At 38.0% G+C, this 19843-nt stretch overlaps 2 protein-coding genes across 2 annotated transcripts in view; one reads left to right on the forward strand and one right to left on the reverse strand.

Moving 5' to 3' along the window:
• Positions 1-2504: 2504 nt before the first annotated feature.
• On the forward strand, positions 2505-17010 carry LOC112567378. The gene is made up of 4 exons (XM_025244091.1): positions 2505-2783; positions 13872-14017; positions 14347-15431; positions 16023-17010. Exons 3-4 carry the CDS (start codon positions 14607-14609, stop codon positions 16572-16574), a joined length of 1377 nt encoding a protein of 458 aa, XP_025099876.1. The 5' UTR covers positions 2505-2783; positions 13872-14017; positions 14347-14606; the 3' UTR covers positions 16575-17010.
• LOC112566940 (midasin-like) overlaps positions 9184-19843 on the reverse strand; it is a 34680-nt gene continuing 24020 nt past the window's right edge. The window contains exons 38-48 of the mRNA XM_025243369.1: positions 18177-18485; positions 17313-17441; positions 13850-14009; positions 13396-13497; positions 12874-13045; positions 12602-12718; positions 11453-11537; positions 10828-11100; positions 10122-10322; positions 9615-9931; positions 9184-9357 (exon numbers count right to left, since the gene is read on the reverse strand). Of these exons, the coding sequence (XP_025099154.1) occupies positions 10302-10322; positions 10828-11100; positions 11453-11537; positions 12602-12718; positions 12874-13045; positions 13396-13497; positions 13850-14009; positions 17313-17441; positions 18177-18485 (1368 nt within the window). The 3' untranslated portion in view covers positions 9184-9357; positions 9615-9931; positions 10122-10301. The remainder of the gene's footprint in view (positions 9358-9614; positions 9932-10121; positions 10323-10827; positions 11101-11452; positions 11538-12601; positions 12719-12873; positions 13046-13395; positions 13498-13849; positions 14010-17312; positions 17442-18176; positions 18486-19843) is intronic.

A 19843-nucleotide genomic window follows, 5' to 3' on the forward strand; every position in this document is an offset into this window, starting at 1 on the left:
GACACTGGTGCGACGAACTGGCAGCACAATAAGGTTCAAACATTTCTGTAAAAGGAAAGAAGTGTTTGCATGTTGGAGAAGGAGGTAGGAGGTATAGAGGCTAAGATTTTATGCTTCTCATTTCTGGTCTTAAAGGAGTGACCTTCTGACACCAGAATGGAAGAGTTGGGGGAAATAGATACTCTGACTTTCACAGCTACTTTTGCCGCAAGGAAAATACAGGATATGGAGATATGCCTAACACTTATGCAGATGGTATATTGAAATCTATGGAAATGACTAGTGACTGGAATGGTGGTACTCGACAATTAGCATAAAGAGGGCACTTGGAATTAAATGCTTCACTTACTCTCTAGGCTGTTCAGATGGAGTCAAGGTGAGTGCACGGGAAGAGATGCACACTGACCAGAGAGAGAGAGAATATGAGACAGAGAAAGAATAAGAAAATGAGAGAAAAGCACAAGAAAATATCAGGGACAAAAATCCTGACCTGATACACAGAATGTTCTCTGAAGTAGCATGAGTGATAAACTAGTATGTGCAAACTTAGCTCCAAATCAAGCAGAAAAGAAATAGTGATTTTTTTTTCAAGTATAGTATACAAAGCACAAATGTGTTTCCCGAGAAAAATATCGTATTAATTTATTCCAAAATTATAAGTTGAAGGTCTGGTCATAAATAACCCAGCAAAAGAAAATGATTTTCAGTGTTCAATACTAGCAGTAGCTTAGAAGGACCAGTGAACTAATAACCCAAAGGAATGGAATCAATGTCCCTATCGGACTCCATCTCACAGCTGGTCGGCTATCTCTGGATGCAGACAGAGATATCACCTCTTCGGCCAACTAATTTTCTGGGGATGTATCCTCACAAGGAAACTCTGAGCCTATAATGCAAAGAGGTCTTTAATCTGTAATGGCAGTGCTGCTGCCTGTGATATTTCATGCTCCCATCATTTCATCCTAGGGTGCAAGGTTGTTCAATCAAGCAAGCAAGTGTGTCAATTCAAGAAAGCAAGTAGGCATGCAAGCATGGAAAGAACTATCGAATCCTTGACCACAACACCATCACATTCCTAACAAAATCTGAGCAGACAAGGCAATATGATAAGAATGCTAGCCAGCATCAGGCTCTGTAATATTTTATCTCACAATTATTCTCTGACCTTTCCTTGCAGCAGACAAGGAAGCTGAACTAAAATGGATTTTTGCTTTCAATTACACCTGTCCTCACTAAGGCTAACTTGTACGGTGGAGGCCAGCTTGTTTTGTCTGTCCTCCTGTATGTCAGGTGAGTGATTATTATCCCCTCTGGGATGAAAGGATCAATGTTGAGAAAGCTTTCACCTGATTTCTCGGCTATTTTTGTCTCTGCTAAAACACCCTGGAACCTTGCACAAACACTTATCCCTTCCCTCTTACCTCAACAGCATCTTGCAATTTTGTATTTAAGCAGAGATGCAGGTGAAAATTGGTTCTTATAAAATGATCAAACTCTCTGTGGCAAATCTGTTTTTGTAGGAAAGTTTCTTGCTGCTAAGTGGGGTTTGTCACTTAAGACTGAAATAAACATTCTGGGTTTTTTCTTTCGTTTTTTTTCCCCCTCTTTCAGTGTGTTAAAGTGTAATGGAACCTATAAGTTCTTCATTATTCATAAACAGCACGATTCAATGTGTCATTGTCAAATTTCTCTTAGCTAAGAGATAATTTTTTTTTCACATGTTTATTCCTAAAAGAAACAGAAAATGCTGACAAGAACAAGCATTTGGATCTTCCTTCACTCTTTCGGTTTTCCCTTTCCCCTCTTTTTTCAAGATGCAAAATAATTTCTTAGCAAAAAGAAAAACATACAAATCAGCAAATTGAAACAGATTTCTAAAACATGTCACGGAGAGACTTGGAACCAGTTGCTATTTAGGCATAGCGATGCTCTAACATCATATCATAGATTTTTTAGAGCCACACTCTAACATCATATCATGGAGTTGTTATCTTTTCATCCATAACTAAGAATGTCATTGCTCATTCCTGGAAAACTAGTATCAAACAGATGGTAGTCATTTGTTCAGATTACAAGTATGCATATTATGCATATCTTACAGAGAGCTCAACTCCATCATTTAAAAATGTTCAGCAAGGTTTTTTTTAAATTCTTTCTTTTAGTTGTAAGATTTTTGACACTGTAGTCAGTTTCGTAGTTTATCACTTGGTACTTTGTAAAAGATAATAGTTCTGATACTCTCAGTCCTGCAGCTTTTTTTTTTAAACACAACTCAGATGCTTGTATGTGTCATTTACTTTTGTCATCAAAGAGTCTGTTTGACTCAATAAGCTCTTGTTTAATGCCAAGATATATCAAGAATACAATCAACTTAAAATCAAAAGAAGTCAGAAAATTAGTCCAGTTGCATGTTCTTTCCAGCACTACCCATCCCCCTACAAGAAGCAAAAATAATTTTTAAAAAGACTTGTAGAATATAAGAGGTGAGGTTAGAGGCTGACACCAAACTGCATACACAGCACGTGAGAGAGAAATACGAACACTATTCTCAATGGGCTGAGCCCATGGCAAAAAAATCAATTGTGTGGGTTTGGAAGCAGGCTGGTTCCTTAAGCTAACACTGCCCACCAGACTGTTCTCACACAAGCGCAATGTGAAGGAGGTCTCGTTCTTTGTGTTGTTGAAATCTCCACTTGTGGTACGGCTTCAGGTAAAAATAGCATGATCCAAATGTGAGTAAGCAACACTCTCAGGAACACGAAAAGTCAGTGCCACACATCACAGTAAGTATATTTAAAACATTTCTGTGCATGGTAAAATGATTCTTAATACACATTTTATGATTAAAATTTTTTTCATATTTACTGTAGACCAGTTTTTAAACTTTTGATTCTTTTTCACACCCATGGTAAAAATTAAACAAAACACAGAAAGAGAGGCGGAGAGATAAAGAAAAATGGTAAGAAAATGTGAGAAAGAGGAAACAGTGGCTGTTAAAGGTTATCTGACAGGTACAAAATAAAAATGTTTCTCAAGAAATGATGGAATTTTATGTACTCCTTACATTGTTTTGAGTGCCTGTAATATTTTTCTAAAAATTAAGCTTTCATTTATTAATTAGTTATAAAATGAATGCATGAATTACTCATTTAGTGTGCACAAAAATAAGTACCAAATCATATACAACCTACAACAAGAACCTAACATACAAACTCCTTCTGTCCCAGTACTAGCCTCATAATAAAGGCCGTGATAACAGAACACTGAGCTACCATTTAGTTACTGCTATCAAAATGTATGACATTGACAGACACTCTACAACATCAAGAAGATTCGCAAAGCAACGTAAGGAATTCATAAAAAAGCATGCTTTTAAATTCTGAATAATCATGATTTCAGATTAACGACATGTTCCTCATGCAGTGTCACTTTGCAAATAAATTCTTTGTTTCCCTTCTTCTAGTATCTCTTTTTAATGTGAAATTTGTGATACTGACATGCTTATACAGTTTTCTAATTATTAAGTAATAAATTTAGCTGTTAACACTTAAGTTATTCCTCACTTTAAAAAATATGATGTAACACAAGGTCTTGTCATTTTCAGTACTTTGTTGTTTTTTTTACAAAATTGATTATTATTGCACTTTTTTCTCCAACCCTCTACAATCATTGCTATTATCTTTTTCCAACACCCCTCCCTCACTATCTATAGTTCCATCAGAAAGAGAGGCATACCCACAATGTGAATGCTATTTTTAACATGAGTACCACCACACTATCAGATGCTATACTTTCCTGTCTCCACCTTAATCAGTGGACAGAACCAATCGTGAAAACCTCATGTTTGCTGCCCTCTTTATCTGTTTTACAAACAATCAAAAACTGACATTCTCAGGATCCAACCCGACACCCATTCTTTGCATTCTGCAGATGTTCAAGCATTGTGCGATACCATCATCCACGGAAAATTGATTAGCCCGGGCTAAGGCAACCTCAGTAGGGATCAGCAGTCATGGCAGGGGGGCTTGGGTGGGTTGATATTTATTTTAAATTGTGTTAACAGCTGCGCAGCATCCCTGGACACCTAGTGCATGTGCATCAGCACTCAGTGCATGCATGTGGACAGAATGGGTACACGAAAGAAGAATAATGCAAAGGCCGTGCTGCTTTTTCCAAGCATTTTCAGATACATTGGACCAGAGACATATCGATAACATGCAAATACCAGGATTATGTTATTTAGAATGTCAGCTTTGTGTGCATAAATTTCAAATGGAAAGGCTGGACTGAATGGGAAATGGTGTGGTCTGGTGACCAGAACAAGCATGTAAGGAACACTGTCATGCATAAGAAAAATAAAAAGAGAAAAGGAGAACAATTACATCTGACTGTGTTTGAATACACACAGAAAAAACAAAAATGACATCTTCAGCAGCAGAACAATAACAGCTAAATTGTATGCTTTCTTATTTTTCTCTCTCTTGATGTTGCATCTCCATCTCCGTGCTTTTATTACACACTTCACTCAAGAGCTGTAGTTACAAAGCAGGGGTAACTTCAGGGTCAGCTATGAGATGAAAGAGTTGCAGGTCCTCTAACTGTAAACAGGCAAACTAACAGGTTGGCTGATAATCCTTGGTTCCTCTCTTGCCTATAACCCACAGGTCAGCTGATAATCTAGAGATCGCCATCTTGAGTACAGTCCACAGCTAATACTACACAAGGCTTGCAAGGAATGTAGGTCCTGAGTGATGGCAGAGCAGTATTATGGTATAGTGGTAGTGTAGTGGTAGCATCATGGATGTATAATGGTGGATTGCTGTCTGTCTGCCAAAACCAACCCTTAGCCTCTTGCGAAGTTCTGTACTTTATTTATAACATCCAGTATAAGCTGTACATTAAATTCCTTTTCTTTTTAAAGTGAACAAGATGAAAAATTTTGAAATTTTTCAAATTTTCAGTTTGCTTAAATACTATGTAGTCAAAACCCTGAATGTACTTGGAAGCCGAACAAGAAAAAAAAGGTGAAACTGCAAGGAGTTAACTGTTTCTGAATGGTTGGTCTGGTACACTGTATCAGAGTTGCTTTGAACTAACACATCATGCCAATATAAGATCAGATGCATCCTCTTTTTACTCTAGTCAAACTAATCAGTCAATTTTTGAAGAATGGAAGAGGGAAATCAAGAGATTATGAGACACAACAGACAGCCGAGAATCAATAACAAAGATAGAGGGAGGAAGCAAATGGAAAGTGGACAGAAAAGATCAGTCAAGTTATACTCTGTCAACAAATACCAGGAAGCAAATAAAAAAAAAAAAAATCCTATAGTAATGCAAGCAATGCATTATAAAGCCAATGAGCATGTCATACAAAGAATATCTGACAGCAGTATCCATATTAAACATGATTTGTCATAGCACTAGCCCTTCCAGTATTCAGATAAACAGCCAGGGGTGCTCACTTTGGCATGATAGCCAGCAGCATATTCTGAGAAGGAAAATGTCAAACATAAAAGATCTCTGCCCAAAATACTATTTCAGCAGTCTTTTTTTTAAACTGGCCCTCTCATAAACTCATCACTGTACAATTATACCTATTTTCCATGTAAGGTGTTATCCATTTGATTATAAAATGAAAAACTCTCATTGCCGATGTCTTTCCATTCAATTACAAGACGTAACAATTTAACAATAAGCTAACTGGGCGGTTGTTTTTTTAGAAAGCTATGTTTGCATTTTATCTGCTGCTAGCAGGTGGCACCAACAAGACTTCATAATATAGCCATATACGTAGGACTGTGGTAATATGCTTCCTTCACTGAGCTGTGCTTGTTTCTGAATAACTGTTCACCTCAGGCTAGTCAAGAAAGCCCTCTAAGGTGATGAAACTCAAGTCCTCAGGGTAATGACATTAAATGGAATCCCTAAAATCTATGCCCAAAAGAGAAAGAAATGCAACTGTCTCCATGAAATCAATGCCCTCAAGATGGTGACATCCACCCAATTACTATTGTGAAACTATTCTCTTTAAAGGATCCAGGAATATCTGCCAGTGTTTCCACTTATCCTTACTATGTAATGAATATAATCCAGCAAGTGGACAACAGAGCAAATATGTACACATACATGTTAATGTTATGAACATGTTACATGTTCAAATTACATTATGAACATGTAGCACAAATGTAGAGAATTGTTCTGGCAAACATTTTTGTATTTCAAGTTCAATTAAACTACGGTAACAATGTGCCTGATCTCTACTGGCCAGGATAGAATTTCTCCTTCCCATACTCTTTTTTTATGCCAAACAGATGTCACATGCAGATCAATCAGCAAATCCCAAAGATGCTCAATCTGATATCATTTCATTAAAGTATAAAATAAATTCTACTGCATAATAGATATCTACAGATAATCTGCTGATCAAAACCAGCTGATTTTCAACCATCTCTCTCTCACATACACACCCTTGTGTGCACACTCCCCTTAAACACTTCCCTACTTACTCTCTTTGAAAGGTTTGGTCGGCTAACAGCAATAGAATTCCAATCTCCAGAAGAAAACTGTTTTATTAGGAGCAGGTGGGTGGGTAAAATCTCTGCAGCATGCTGCTTTAACCAGAGAAAAGCCTGACAAAATGAAGGGAAGAAACAGGACTCTATATCAGATACTTTCTACATCTTGCCTGAGAGGTAAGCCTCAGGCAACTCACACTGCCCAATTTCCAACCAAGTTCTGCAGATGTCTGGCAGCTAGAATGATTCACACAGGAGACAATCAGCACTTCAGCACATACATGCCAAGCCAATCAATTCTCCTCCAAATCCTTCCACTCAAGTGCAGCCATGTGCGATGTCGAAGCCTCCTTTAATTCCTGCAGAATTCTAGTTCAATACTCAGCTAACATGGCTGGCTGTGCCAAAAATTTCAGCAACAAAACTGTTCCAATGTAAAAGCTTCAGGAAATTATAAAACTATGAACATAAACATACAGTTAGACAGACTAGAATGGGCAGAAGTAAAATATGTGTTCAGGTTTGGATACACATGATACAGAAAGACCCAAAGAAGAAAAATCAGAAGGCTTAGCTTAAAAATAAGAACATCATCAGCATTTAAGGGATGGAAATAGGTCGAAATGCATCATAAAAAATCCATAAAGACGAAAGAAAAACGAACCCTTATCAAAGCTCAGGAATGACAGATATGAATCCCCAGAACACGCTTCTTTTCTTAAGAGATGGAAATGGGAAAAAAATCAAGGATAATGACCTCTGAACCTAATCTGATGGGCCGCAGATTGCAATGCATTCAAGCATGTTCCACTGTGCACCAGTAAACAGTTGGGCTTGACTATATTTCTGACTGGCTTGTCTCCAATCATTTTCTTAGACACAACAGATGGCTAGAAGGAATGTCTAAAGCAAAATTCTGAGACTTTACTCTAAACATGACATAATGCACTGGTGCAATCACTGGTCCTAAAAATGTCAATACACAAGGGAGAAAGATGTACCACTTTAAAGAAAGACTGAGTTTACATGACGAGCTCACACAATAACAGGTACACAAATTTGGAAGCATTATCTTTTTATGGCCTTGGTTAATGCATGTTGCATGTTTCTGTATAATCACACAATGCTTTAGACAAACTTCTATTTGTCACACACATACACTCGCAAATTCTCTCTGAGCAAGACCAATGTCTCCTGGCCCTCCTCTTTCCTTCAATCTCTCTCTCTCTCACACACACACATGCATATATTATTCTCTCTGAGCAAGACCAATGACCAATATCTTCTAGTCATTCTCTCTTTCACTCACTCTCACACACACAAATGCATTATGATAGCACAATGGTTAAGTGGTTGTCACCAATACACCAATAATCAGGTGTCCTGGGTTCATCTTATGTTGGGCACACTTTTCTTAGTGCATGAGACACCTGTTTATAGGACTGGCTGCTTTGCCACAATGCAACCTTTCTTGCTGACACACAAGAATCATTGCTGACCCCCCTCTCCATTTTTTCATGACCATACCCACAGCACACAAAACAATAATTTTAAATATTCCACTAAATACTATCCCATAGAACACAAACTACATCAACCACAAAATTACTCACAGCAAAGCCACAAAATAATTTTTAAAATAAAATCTGCATAAATTCTTCTGCCCATCCACTCCCCAGTCTTTTAACAATGCCATGCTAATTTCTCATCAACAACGACAAATTGCTTTTGCATTTGACAATAATAATAAATAGTAAATTGTGATTTATATAGTGCATATTCACATTCACAAAGAAGCATGCTCTTAGTGGTTGAGACAAGAATGAGACATGGACAACATACGAAAGATGGAAGGATAAATAACAGCACCGATGATGGATAAAAAGATAATACAGAAAATACAAGGAGAAATCAGGTAACAAGAACTGAGAGTTTCATGAATATCCAGAGAAAGATGATTAGGAAAGTAGCCAGTAGACTTAACAGAAAAAAAAAACAACAAACAAACGAGGGGCGAAAAGGGTTGAATTACATCGACTGTTGTTAGGAGTAATGCTCAATCAATCATATCTAATGTGCCTTAAACAAAATGTATAGAGAGTGTATTATTGCAACGTAATTACTACTGCCTGCTAAAGCAAAGAATTAAAAAAGAATAAATGTAATGTGGCTTACCTCGGCGGTTCATGTCTGACAGCTGCTCCATCCCATCTTTCATGATCTCTCTTAATGCAGCAGCCCTTTGCGTCAGTTGAAGCCTTATTAAAAAAAAAAAATCAACTTTAGTGTTAACTGTCACGAATGAATAGAGGTACTGAGGAATACACCATAATGTATGTTCTCAATCATTGCCTATTCTCTAATGTCATGGCTCTGCTACTCCCATATGTCACAAAGTGATATTTCCATTCACACACACCTTCACCTGTACATGTGCACAAATTCATGCATGCACACACACTAAAATCAGCTCTTTATATTCATTTCCCTATATCATTGATCAGCTGTTGCAATTAAACAATAATACCCTAACAACTTTCTCCCACAAATAGCTACACTTAAGCTGAATTACTAGTGAATGTATGTAATCTTTAGACTGCATAAAAAAAGTTTTTTTCCCTCCTCCCTTTCCCTTTATCAATCATGTGCGTGTTCCTCACCTGTAAACAGCTGACTTTCACAGGTTCAAGTTTCCTGGTCAGCTGTGACTGTATATCATTGTCCTGAAGCTGGGGGGCTTTGTACTGAAGGTCACATTGTGCTAGGACAGTCATTACTCTCTGCAGTAACTGAGGATTAGTGGTGAGATCCCATGGCTGATCAACCAATAATTCAAACGCTAAACAGATGAAAACATTATTTGAGTTAATACAAAAAGCGTTAAGGCATCAGATTAAAAATTGAACCAAGCAAGATACATGAAATAATATGCAGCACTACAGGAAAGTTTTTATGCAAATTATAAGCAAGAAAAATTAGGAACTGCACAGCTTTACAACAGAACAAGGACATGCTAGAAAGTAAACAGCAAACTATCTAGCAAAAATGGCAGGAGACATTTCAATTACATAAAATAAACTTTCTGGTGCAGTTTACCTTCATGGTTATTGCAGCAAAGTGCGTTCAAAGCATCATCATAAGTTGCCCTTGACAGTCCTTCAAATACTGTATGCACACTCATTTCAATTACGTGTAAGGCCCTCTGTAAACATTTCTGATACACAGCCTTCTCTGTTAAGTTCTCAGCCTGCTTCTTTCTGGCATCGTGTTGACTCTTAACTATGTACATTTTCAGCCAATCTACAGCCAGTTTCCAAGTCCGCCTACTCATCTGTCCCACAAAAATGTAGGGCTGCTGACAGCATAGCCTGTAGGTGTAATCGGATGTACTACTTTCCTGAGACACCTCAAACCTGCACAAAAAACAATGTCATGCTGTTTCAGATGAACTTGAAATTTATCTTCACATCTCAAAACATCTACAACAAACCTTATTGCTCATGCAAATGACCACTGCTATAATGGAAAATCCAAAACATTTTTTGGCTTTAATTTTACAAACTCTTTCTGCAGGGACATATGATTATATACTACAATACTTACCCAAAGAGTTCTGGTCTTGATGCCAGAACGCACAGAACCCTGGCTGCTTCCTGTACTGTGGTTAACATGCTGTTCTCCTGATACTGATGTAAGTGGATGCAATCAATGACTGTTCCACTTGCAGCTCTGTTGCTACTTTGCTTGAATCTTTTTCTAGCTGAGTCAGCAGCTCTTCTTGCTCTAACAGGATAGCCGCACCGTCTGAAACAGAAGTTTTGGAACTCTTTCCCTCTCAGATCCTCTATACTATATGAAGTAAGCAGACTAGATGAAGGTATATTCATAATACTGCCTGCAGCACAAAGCTGCTGCTACTTCTGGTGATGTCTCTTTATCTCTTCATTTCTGACAATTTTGCCAGTTACTTCTGTACACAGAGTATTGCATGCTGACAAACCTTTCAACATGTCAAATTCTGATCTATATAAAAGAATGCTATCTCTTATCAACAAAGCATTTTATTGTTTAAGTCTGTCTGCTGGTCTGGTGTGAGGGATGTTTAAAACACAAACTATTGATTTAAATATATTGACTGAGGCCAAACTTCTTTAACATACAGAAGTGCTTATAACACTAATCAGGCAAAATATTATGTATGTCATGTTTTCTTAACAGGTTCAAAATATTTGTGACTAAAGGTAGGGGCCCCTTGCAGCAAATTTATGATAATGGTAGCTACATTGAATGATGAACTGAATTGACTTACCTCTCTGGTTGTTAAACTTGTCATTCTGCTGCCATAGACACTTTTTGCAGCGCGTTGCAGAGCTTTGTACATGCTGACCCCTTTCTCTAGTTGCTGTTTTGTTTTCACAGCTGAGTGAAGAAGGCTACACATACCTGGCCTCTCATTACTAGGTAGCCTCTCTCTGAGCACTGAATGCAGCTGCATCAGCCAATCACAGGCCATCTGGCTGCCAAGTCCTCTACCTTGCAGCATGCTCAAGATATCATGGTGGCTGTAAGGGCAGCCATCCTCCTGTTATAAGAAAAATCTTGATAACAAATAGATTTTCTTTTGTGCATGTCCTGGTACATATAAATACTTTAGTACACTGTGTGACAACACACACTGCCATTAACCATCTGTGACCTGTCAGCTGAAACTAATGCCAATAAACCCCATTTCTCATATAGCAATAAAAAGTAACTATTGTAAAAACTTATCCTGGAAAGGAAAAACGTTTTTAATACAATTAAACTTTAAAAAATGTAAACGAGGCAACTAGGCACAGGAACTGACAGTTCTTTATTTTATAACCTTTAAAAACTGCGCTAAAAAGGAATATTAAAAAAAGCAAATCAAAACTGAAAAAGAAATAAAATCCTACTTCTCCAGGGATGTAAATTTCCACTCCTCTGTTTCTCATGGCTCGAGAAATTTCTCCATGCTTGGGATCCATGGTTAAAAACAACCTGGAAAAACAACCAAACAAAAACTTTAATCTGTAATGATATCTGCCCCAAAAATGTCTGATTTTCATAATTTTGCCTGAAAACTTAGTTCACTTCTTTCTGTTGTAGCTTCAGCTAATGATAACCTTATTATGGACATTCTTTCCTGAGTGTATTACAGAAATAATACCATACAGCCATAGGCATATGGACTGCATTCTTTAGAAGCAGGACAACAGTATTGTTTATTTAAAGGCCCAAGGCTCATGACCAGAATACTGGCATGTACGTGTATGTGTACGTGATACAAGTGGCATGTGCTAGAGAGAGATATGGTAGTTTAAATCAGTTTTCTTCCAACATATCAAAATGTTGAGATAAACAGATCGTGTTTTATAAACAGCGAAACTTCGCCATGGAGTTATGGTTTTTATATTGTGTTCCATATTACTATATTCTCTCTTTTGTGTTGTTACTGTATCGCAAAATACTGTTTTTAAAACATCAGATTATAGAATTCTATTAAGCATGTCAATCACATTGCTGAACACAAATGTTTAGCTCACTGGGCCCTGTAGAAGCATGGTTTGTGCTGGACATATAGCCAACAGCAGAACATTCTAGCAAGCTTTAGCACATTCCCCTGTACTTTAAACTTTTAATGTCCAGGATGGATCATATTTAATGCGAATGGCAATTTTCTGATTTTCTTACTTTAAAAAAAAAAAGTTTCCATGCTACATTGGCAGCATTCGTTTTCTTACGAGTTATTTTGTAGCTGTTTTGCAGCCTGGTCAGTTTGTATATGTATCTTGGTTAGTAAACTATGTTTTCCATCCAAAAAAAAAAGTAGTTGTAATCAATTTTCCTTCTTTAGACAAGCAATACAAAAATTTTAGTATTTTAATTGCTGTTCTGAATGAATCTCCAAAAGAGATATTTTCCTCCTTAAAGTCAGCACAGTTTTGTGTATCTTCATTTGAAGAAGTCTGATAACCATGAAGCCATAAGTGGCAGACTTGCTTTCTAAAACACACACATTGTATGCACACACACACAGAGAATATGAATTCAAGTCCATTCACCTGAAATGAGGATGAGGCTTAATGGTGGGTATACTGCCATCTGTTGCACCTCTCTCATTTATAGTCAGAACACCACCAGGCTCCAAAAGAGCATTCAATCGATCGAGTACAGAGGGGCTAAACAAAGAAAATAAGTAAATAAGCAAAGGAATAAAACAAAAGAAAAATTACAAAATTGCTAAGAGCCACGGAGTGTAGGAAATTAGGTACAACATTAAGGGATTCTGTCTGCTACAGCATATGAATGAATTACAAACATAACCACAGCTGACCTGCAGAAATTGACATTGTCAATCAGTAGCCATGCCCCAGACTGCAGAGCTTTGACCAGCACGCTGTCTACCCATTCAAATGTCCCACTTCCTACTCCACCAACTCCAGGGTGGGCACATTTTAGAGATCTTAGCTGGCTCTCCAAAATGGTTGCCAATTCTGTCAAACGTTCTGTTAAAAAAAAATATGAAAAGGTCTCAAAAGCTAGTTATTAACAGGCAAAAAAAAAACAACAAAAAACAAACAAGAAAACCATGAATAGTACCAGCAACAAAAGAGTACATGCATAAGTATAATTTATGTGCAGATGTTTCAAAAGAGTGATAAAGGTTACCAAATAACATTAGTAACCAAAACAAATGATAAAGCTAGACAAGTTTAAACATGATAACATGTTTGAAGGTTTCGGCAGAGTTTACAATAAACAAACAGACAAACAGACCCAAGTGTTTGCTCTCTCTTCTCCACACAAGCCTATCACAACACCCCACCCCTTACAAACCCCCTTTCTCCTAACATACCAGATGGCATCTGCTGGGTCTGAAGAATCTGAATCAGTCTCTGAAGCTGGTGAACCTGAGACTTGAGACGCTCAACCTCCTTCCCAGGATCTGAGCATACATCTGCCAAAAAATGAAAAAAAAACAACCCTTATTCAAAGTCTCCATATCTATTAAGCACTAAGCATACAATATTAACAAAGCCAGTTGAGATGCAATACTGAGGCATCAAACAGGCTCATGAATTTTCCATAAAACCAACTTTTCCCCCAGATTCATATATAATTGTGTGCAATATCATCATTATTTACGAATTATATTGCTAACAGTATTGGGTACTTATATTCCACAAGTAAAGAATTACAGGAGATTTGACCCTTGTCTTTCTGCACTCTATGTGCAGCAGGTTGTTCATTTTTTTTATCTTTTTATCACTTGTATACCTACCAGTATGGCAAGAGAGAAAAATTCATACCTGTGATGTTTGTGCTCTTTAGCTTTTGCAGGTGATTGTCAAGGCTCAAGGCCAATCCTGATTTGCTTGAATCGGCATCTATGAGACACTGTCGCTGGAAAGTTCGCACTTCTGCCTCAACTTCTTCAGAGATCTCCAACAGATGGCGCCCAATATCAGCCTGAATATGTATGTGAAAAACCCAGAAACCTTAAAACAAATTTTTTTTCTTGCATCCACACACACACACATATACACACATGTATAAATATGTATCTGGCATGGAGAGTTCTTGTTGGCAATCACAAATACTTTGGAATAGTTAACACACAAAAATAAACTCAGGCAGTTTTCAACCAACGGCCCTCAGCCACAGTTACAAATGTGATCCGCCTCCCACTTCCCCCATGATGACTATTTTCTCCAAAAGGACTACAATGGTTTATCAATTGCTAAACTACTTTATCAACAGTCTGCTCTCTCATAATTAATTTATTTTATCCTTGATTTATTAACAGGTAAGAAAATTAGATGTCATGAAAGGTTTTCATCCATGACAACAACACACAAACAGCACAGTGTCAGCAGTAATCTAACTGAAGTGCCATCCCAAACAGCCTCATGATGACCTGCCATCTCTCCCTACAACCTATCACATGCCTCCTTCAGCCAGACATCAACTCATCGCCTCCCAACTACAAACTGTGATCTATCCACCACATTCTGCAGTTTAGAATCCTTACATTTTGTTTAAACAAAATCTGCTCAGTTAAACAAAATGAAGATTGGTTATCCTCTGCTGGAAAAACTGGAACTGTCTACACCACGCAACGCTAGCATCTACCGTGATGCCACTGCACACGTAGAAGGAGCTGTTCTACTGACTGTTGCTGTCCTTGGTGGGATGGGCAACCTCTTTCTCCTTGTCACCACTGCCACATGCTTGCGTGTTCGCACCACTTCCTGCGCCTTTCTTTCTCACCACTGCCTCCTGGACACAATTAAGTCCCTTTTCTGTGTTCCATTTGCTGCTGCTTTGCTCCTGGGCATTGACATACCATACTGTAATGTGCTTGGTGCTTCCTACATATTCCTCATGACCCTGACTGCCTATAACCTCCTTGCCATCCACATTAATGAAGAATTCCAGCAAAGTGGCCATCATGAAGACACATCAGAAAACAATGAAGAAAGTAATGGTCAGCAGACCCATCATTCAGGAGCTAGTTATTCTTTCTGCTGTATTTCCTTTGGAATTTTCATGATCTGGTTCACTACCATACTCCTGCACTTAGGTGTGGCTTTTCTGCCAAGTTCTGCAGAGTTCAGTTACAACATTGGCAACTGTGTTTTTAACTATGGCACACCTAAGAACTATGTCATCCACATCCTCTGGACCCTGCTGGTCACTGTTGCCCTGGCTACGGCAATCATTTCCTTTGCCAAGCTTTACTGCAGACTGCGAGCACATATGCACAGCGAACAGTGGACGATGCTTCACACCTCTATCTCACACGAATTACACCCTGATTCTCAGGAGGCATCATCAGAAAACCCGCATGGAAGTCATATTCACCATGACAGAGAAGCCAACAATGAAGAGGTAATTGCAACAACCAGATATTTTTTCCTTTCTTTCATTGTAAATGCTCCTTTGTCTTTCATATCCAAGAGTTTTTCTTTCTCATTTCTTTAAGTGACATCATTTCACCAAACTGAGAATTAAGATGGCTCTTTAACAACACAAGATAACTCCAAAGACAGCTATTGAGATTAAAACTGACATGATCTTTGCAAACATACAAGTGGAAAAGATCTGAAACCACAGCAGGTTAGCAAGTAACACAAGAAAGCAGGTTAATAAAAATAGTAATAAATGAATGATTTTGATAAGCGAGTTTCATGAATCTGCAGAGAAAGACAAGCAGGTGGACTAGTCAATAGGAAAAAAAAGTGAAAAAAGGATTAGAAGATAGACCTATCATGTGGACTAAGCTCAAGGAAAAGATGTGTTTTTAGTGCAGGTTTAAAGGTCTTAATGGTGGGTAGGTGGTGGATATAGAAGGTGTGAGAGATGTACCACACAACAGCAGGTAGGTACATTATCACACGACAGCAGGTAGACATGTTATCACATGACAGCCGTTATGCATGCTATCACAACAGTAAACAGCAAAGTCTCCTCTGTCCACAGCTTCACTATGAGTTTGCTGAGGGCATGGACCAAACTGCTGTGCAACAGATGCAGCTGTGCCTACGTCGGGTGATGCTGATGCTGCTGATGGCAGTGTCATTCCTTGTCTTCTGGTACCCTCTCTTCTTGCTGACAATAATCGACGTGCACTATCACCAGCCCCCACAGGTATACCGCGCCTGCATGATCTTTGCATGGTCCCACCCCATCACCACCCCCATCTTCTGTGCCATCATCTGCTCGGACATCAACAGCAGCCACAAGCTGGCAAAGGCCGCCTACACAAATGCTATTCCTCTTAAGGAGTCCTCCTCTTTTTCCTCCTCGCCATTTGCTCATGATGAAGCCCGACAACGGATTAACCAAAAATATAAGATGTACGAGATGGGTTTTGCTAATGAAAACTTCTCCTCATCAAACCATGGTTCACCTGGACTGTTGCACAATATAGGAAAACAAAGCACTTCCTCTTGTCCTGCTGCTGATAGTGAAACCCCAACAACCTGCCACTCATGCCCTGAGCAAAGCAGCATTCAAACGCTCATCATGTGAAAACAATACATGAGCACAAGGAGATAACTTTGTTATTAAAAAAAAACTTGTACAAGTCTGACAAAGAAATGCAGAATAGTCTTTTTATACCCCTTAGAAAACTACTTTAACAAGCATGGGAATGTAGGAAACAATGGGTTGTAAAATAAGACACAACCAACAGCAGGCTTTGATATTTCTATGACAATGGAAAGCAGCAAGTTTTACATTGTCAATATGTGTCTAGTCTAAGAATGTGTGAAATGCATCTCTAGCCTAACAATGTATGAAATACATGTCTAGCCTAACAATGTGTGAAATTATTAACTATTAAAAAAATTCAATGAATCTGAGTATCTCATAAACCTATAGAAAGAGCTATTGAAATCTGCAATCCAAACTGCAATGTCATTATTGTATAGCTCACATTCACACACAAGAATAAGGACAGAAAAATAAAACAGAGAAAAGAACAAAAATTACTGATTCAAATGCAATAAACTGCTACACATCTCTGGACAAGATAAATAAATAAAAACACGGCTTAATGGTGTATGTTATCAACAAAATCAACAAGGATGGTTTTAGACTAGGCAACAAGAATGACTGAATTTGTGATCTCTGCTTAAATTCACCCTCAGCCCCACCTGCATATACACCCCCAAAATAAACATAACTTTGTGCTATAGGTGACAAAAAAAGGCAACAATATTCAAACCAAAGAAACAAACAGCAGAAATGAAAGAAATCACAAGTGACCTGCTCAAAGCCACCAAGAAGTTCAGTTGTGTCCATGGCACTGCTCATAGGCAACACAAGCAGTTGGTGGCCTGTCAGATCTGCCAGCAGTCGCACCAAACTGGATTTGCCACTTGATGATGTTCCAACCTGCAAAAACCCAAGTTGACTAAGAATTGAAACTAGCTTTTTCTACAGGATATTGCTCAGACTACTTTTGCAGATAACATGAGGCCCTGTCCACCTATTTCTTTCACTCTTTTAATTTACACAATTTTCTCCCTTTAAGCATATGCATACATTTTCTTCTCATTAAATGTCCTTAAAGAAAAAAAAAATTAATGACTTTTCAATGAAGGTTGTAGTTACAGCTCAACAGAACAGTGTACATATATAAGCTCCACCCTTGACTTTTACTAAATTTGTCCACTGTGCTCACAAAGGTGGAATATATAAAAGCAAGAATGAAGGAGAACAAAGTGATCTGCACCAGTACAAGCAATTTAACAACAAAAGCTCCTTTTCCTGTCTACAAGCAATGTACATGTAGCATATCTGAAAACAAGAATTTATAAAAAAAGGTTGCAACGCATAGCACTTAACACTGCTAGATGGAAGTGTAGACGAACTTGCTCTGCAGAATTAGGAATGGCAGAGAATTAACAGAGATGGCAAGGAGTGGGGTTAAAGATTGCCAATAAGATATAAGGGACAAGAATGATGAAAATGATGTTAACAATAACTATGATCACAATCTATGCATATTTATCTAAATGTGAATGCATATTTCATTATACACATGCATCCAAACAATATTCCAAATACCTCCCCACCACACCACATCAAAGCTTAAAACAGAAAACCTGCTACTAATCACCAGCTTACCAAAACAGCCATCCAGCCCATGTTTATGCAGGTCATCAATGACTCCAACGGACCAAGGCTGTGATGTAGCAGCATCAGCTGGTCCTCACCGCCATCAACACTGCGGCCACATTCTCTGGGCAGAAACACGTTACCCAGCTGCAAGTGAGAAGGTGTGACACTCAAGTGACGGCTGGACTGGTAAAGCCAAGCCTCGGAGCCAAACACAAGGGAGAAAATGTCAGCAACTTTCTTTTTGTCAGTCCAAGTTCTCATCCGATCTTGGTAAATCAAAGCTGCATGCATGCCTGGATCAAAGCTGAACCTGGACTGTAAAGATAAAAAGATTATCAGGTTAGATAGAAAAAAACACAAACTGTACACTAAAAATGTAAGGCAATACAGAAATTTTTAAAAGCAGTTATCTTACAATAACACATGCATATTCTGTCACACCAGATAGCTAATTCCTCTTTTATGAATTCCTACTGGTTTGTATCAAATAAGCACACATTTCCCTCTCTTCTCCCTCCTGCCTTCCTCTAAGCCCCTAATAGCTTAACACTTTACTGAAACAGATGTGCATGGTGTGCAAGCAATGGCTCCCAAATATAAGAGAAGACATCGTCCAAGATCCATGTCTTTTTTCTTTGGCACCTCAAAAGAAGACGGCAATTGACTGAATCAACTGTCATCAATAAATGGGTGCAAAGTTCACAATATCTAAGGAAACACTTAAGCACCTTCTTAATCTCATTTGTCTGTTCTCTCCCTTTAGTTAAAAAATGAAAAGCAACGTAAAATTCAATGAAACAGACTGACCACCTCTGTTCCCCCATAAATCTATGCTCACATGCAAGACAGTTGATTCACAATTTCTTGAAAAATAGTCTGCCTCTAAATCATTACACTTTTTAAATATTTTAAAATCAATCAATCCTTCATGGCAACCTTTGTCACTGGTGCGCAGAACAAAAGCTCACCACCCCAAATGAAATGAGGTAAAGCTGTAAATGTGTGCCATCATTTCAGTTAACAGCTCACACACACTTTGACAAACATCACAGCAGATTCCCTGCCTATTTGCATGGAATGGTCAAGTACCCTTAAGATATTAGTTTACCATAAATTGCAGCATTAAGCATTTTATTATGTTTTTTTCCTAGTTAAAAGTATGAGAAAATCATTGCCAGATGACATGTTTGGTGGTAGATATGGATCTCAATTACAATTTTTGGGTTTGTTTTTTTTTGGAAGTTCATGCCACATCTATTCACACGTGCTTTTCAACCTGGTCTATTCAAAATGGTGTAAATTTGTATTGTATTTAATGTGTATAGCTGCCTTTGTTTAAATACAACTTTTGATTTAAACATCCAAACAACTCCTGCATTGAGCATGCAAGGATGCATGACTGAGTGGCATTTTGAATGAATAAAGAAATTTTTGGCATGCTCTGTAAGACAGAACTTTCTCACAATTACAAGGTATCTTGCTTACGTCCGAAGAATACAGTTTTAACAAGAGAAAGCTTGTTGGCATGCTACATTTTGGACAAATCTTTGTGATATAACTGATTCTGAGGTAAAAAAAAATTCAATGAGACAAAACTACAACATCGATATTACGTTAATTTCTCTGAATAATGAGACCTGCTAATCATGATTAACATTTTGTGGCAAAGTATG

This window comes from Pomacea canaliculata, linkage group LG6 (assembly GCF_003073045.1).
Source record: "Pomacea canaliculata isolate SZHN2017 linkage group LG6, ASM307304v1, whole genome shotgun sequence".
NCBI classification, from domain to species: domain Eukaryota; kingdom Metazoa; phylum Mollusca; class Gastropoda; order Architaenioglossa; family Ampullariidae; genus Pomacea; species Pomacea canaliculata.

Bases quoted from the DNA above. Each gene is read 5' to 3' on its own strand.
- LOC112567378 (XM_025244091.1), top strand. From the start codon at position 14,607: ATGAAGATTGGTTATCCTCTGCTGGAAAAACTGGAACTGTCTACACCA. The intron at 15,432-16,022 runs GTAATTGCAACA...CTCTGTCCACAG, and splicing joins GAGAAGCCAACAATGAAGAG to CTTCACTATGAGTTTGCTGA.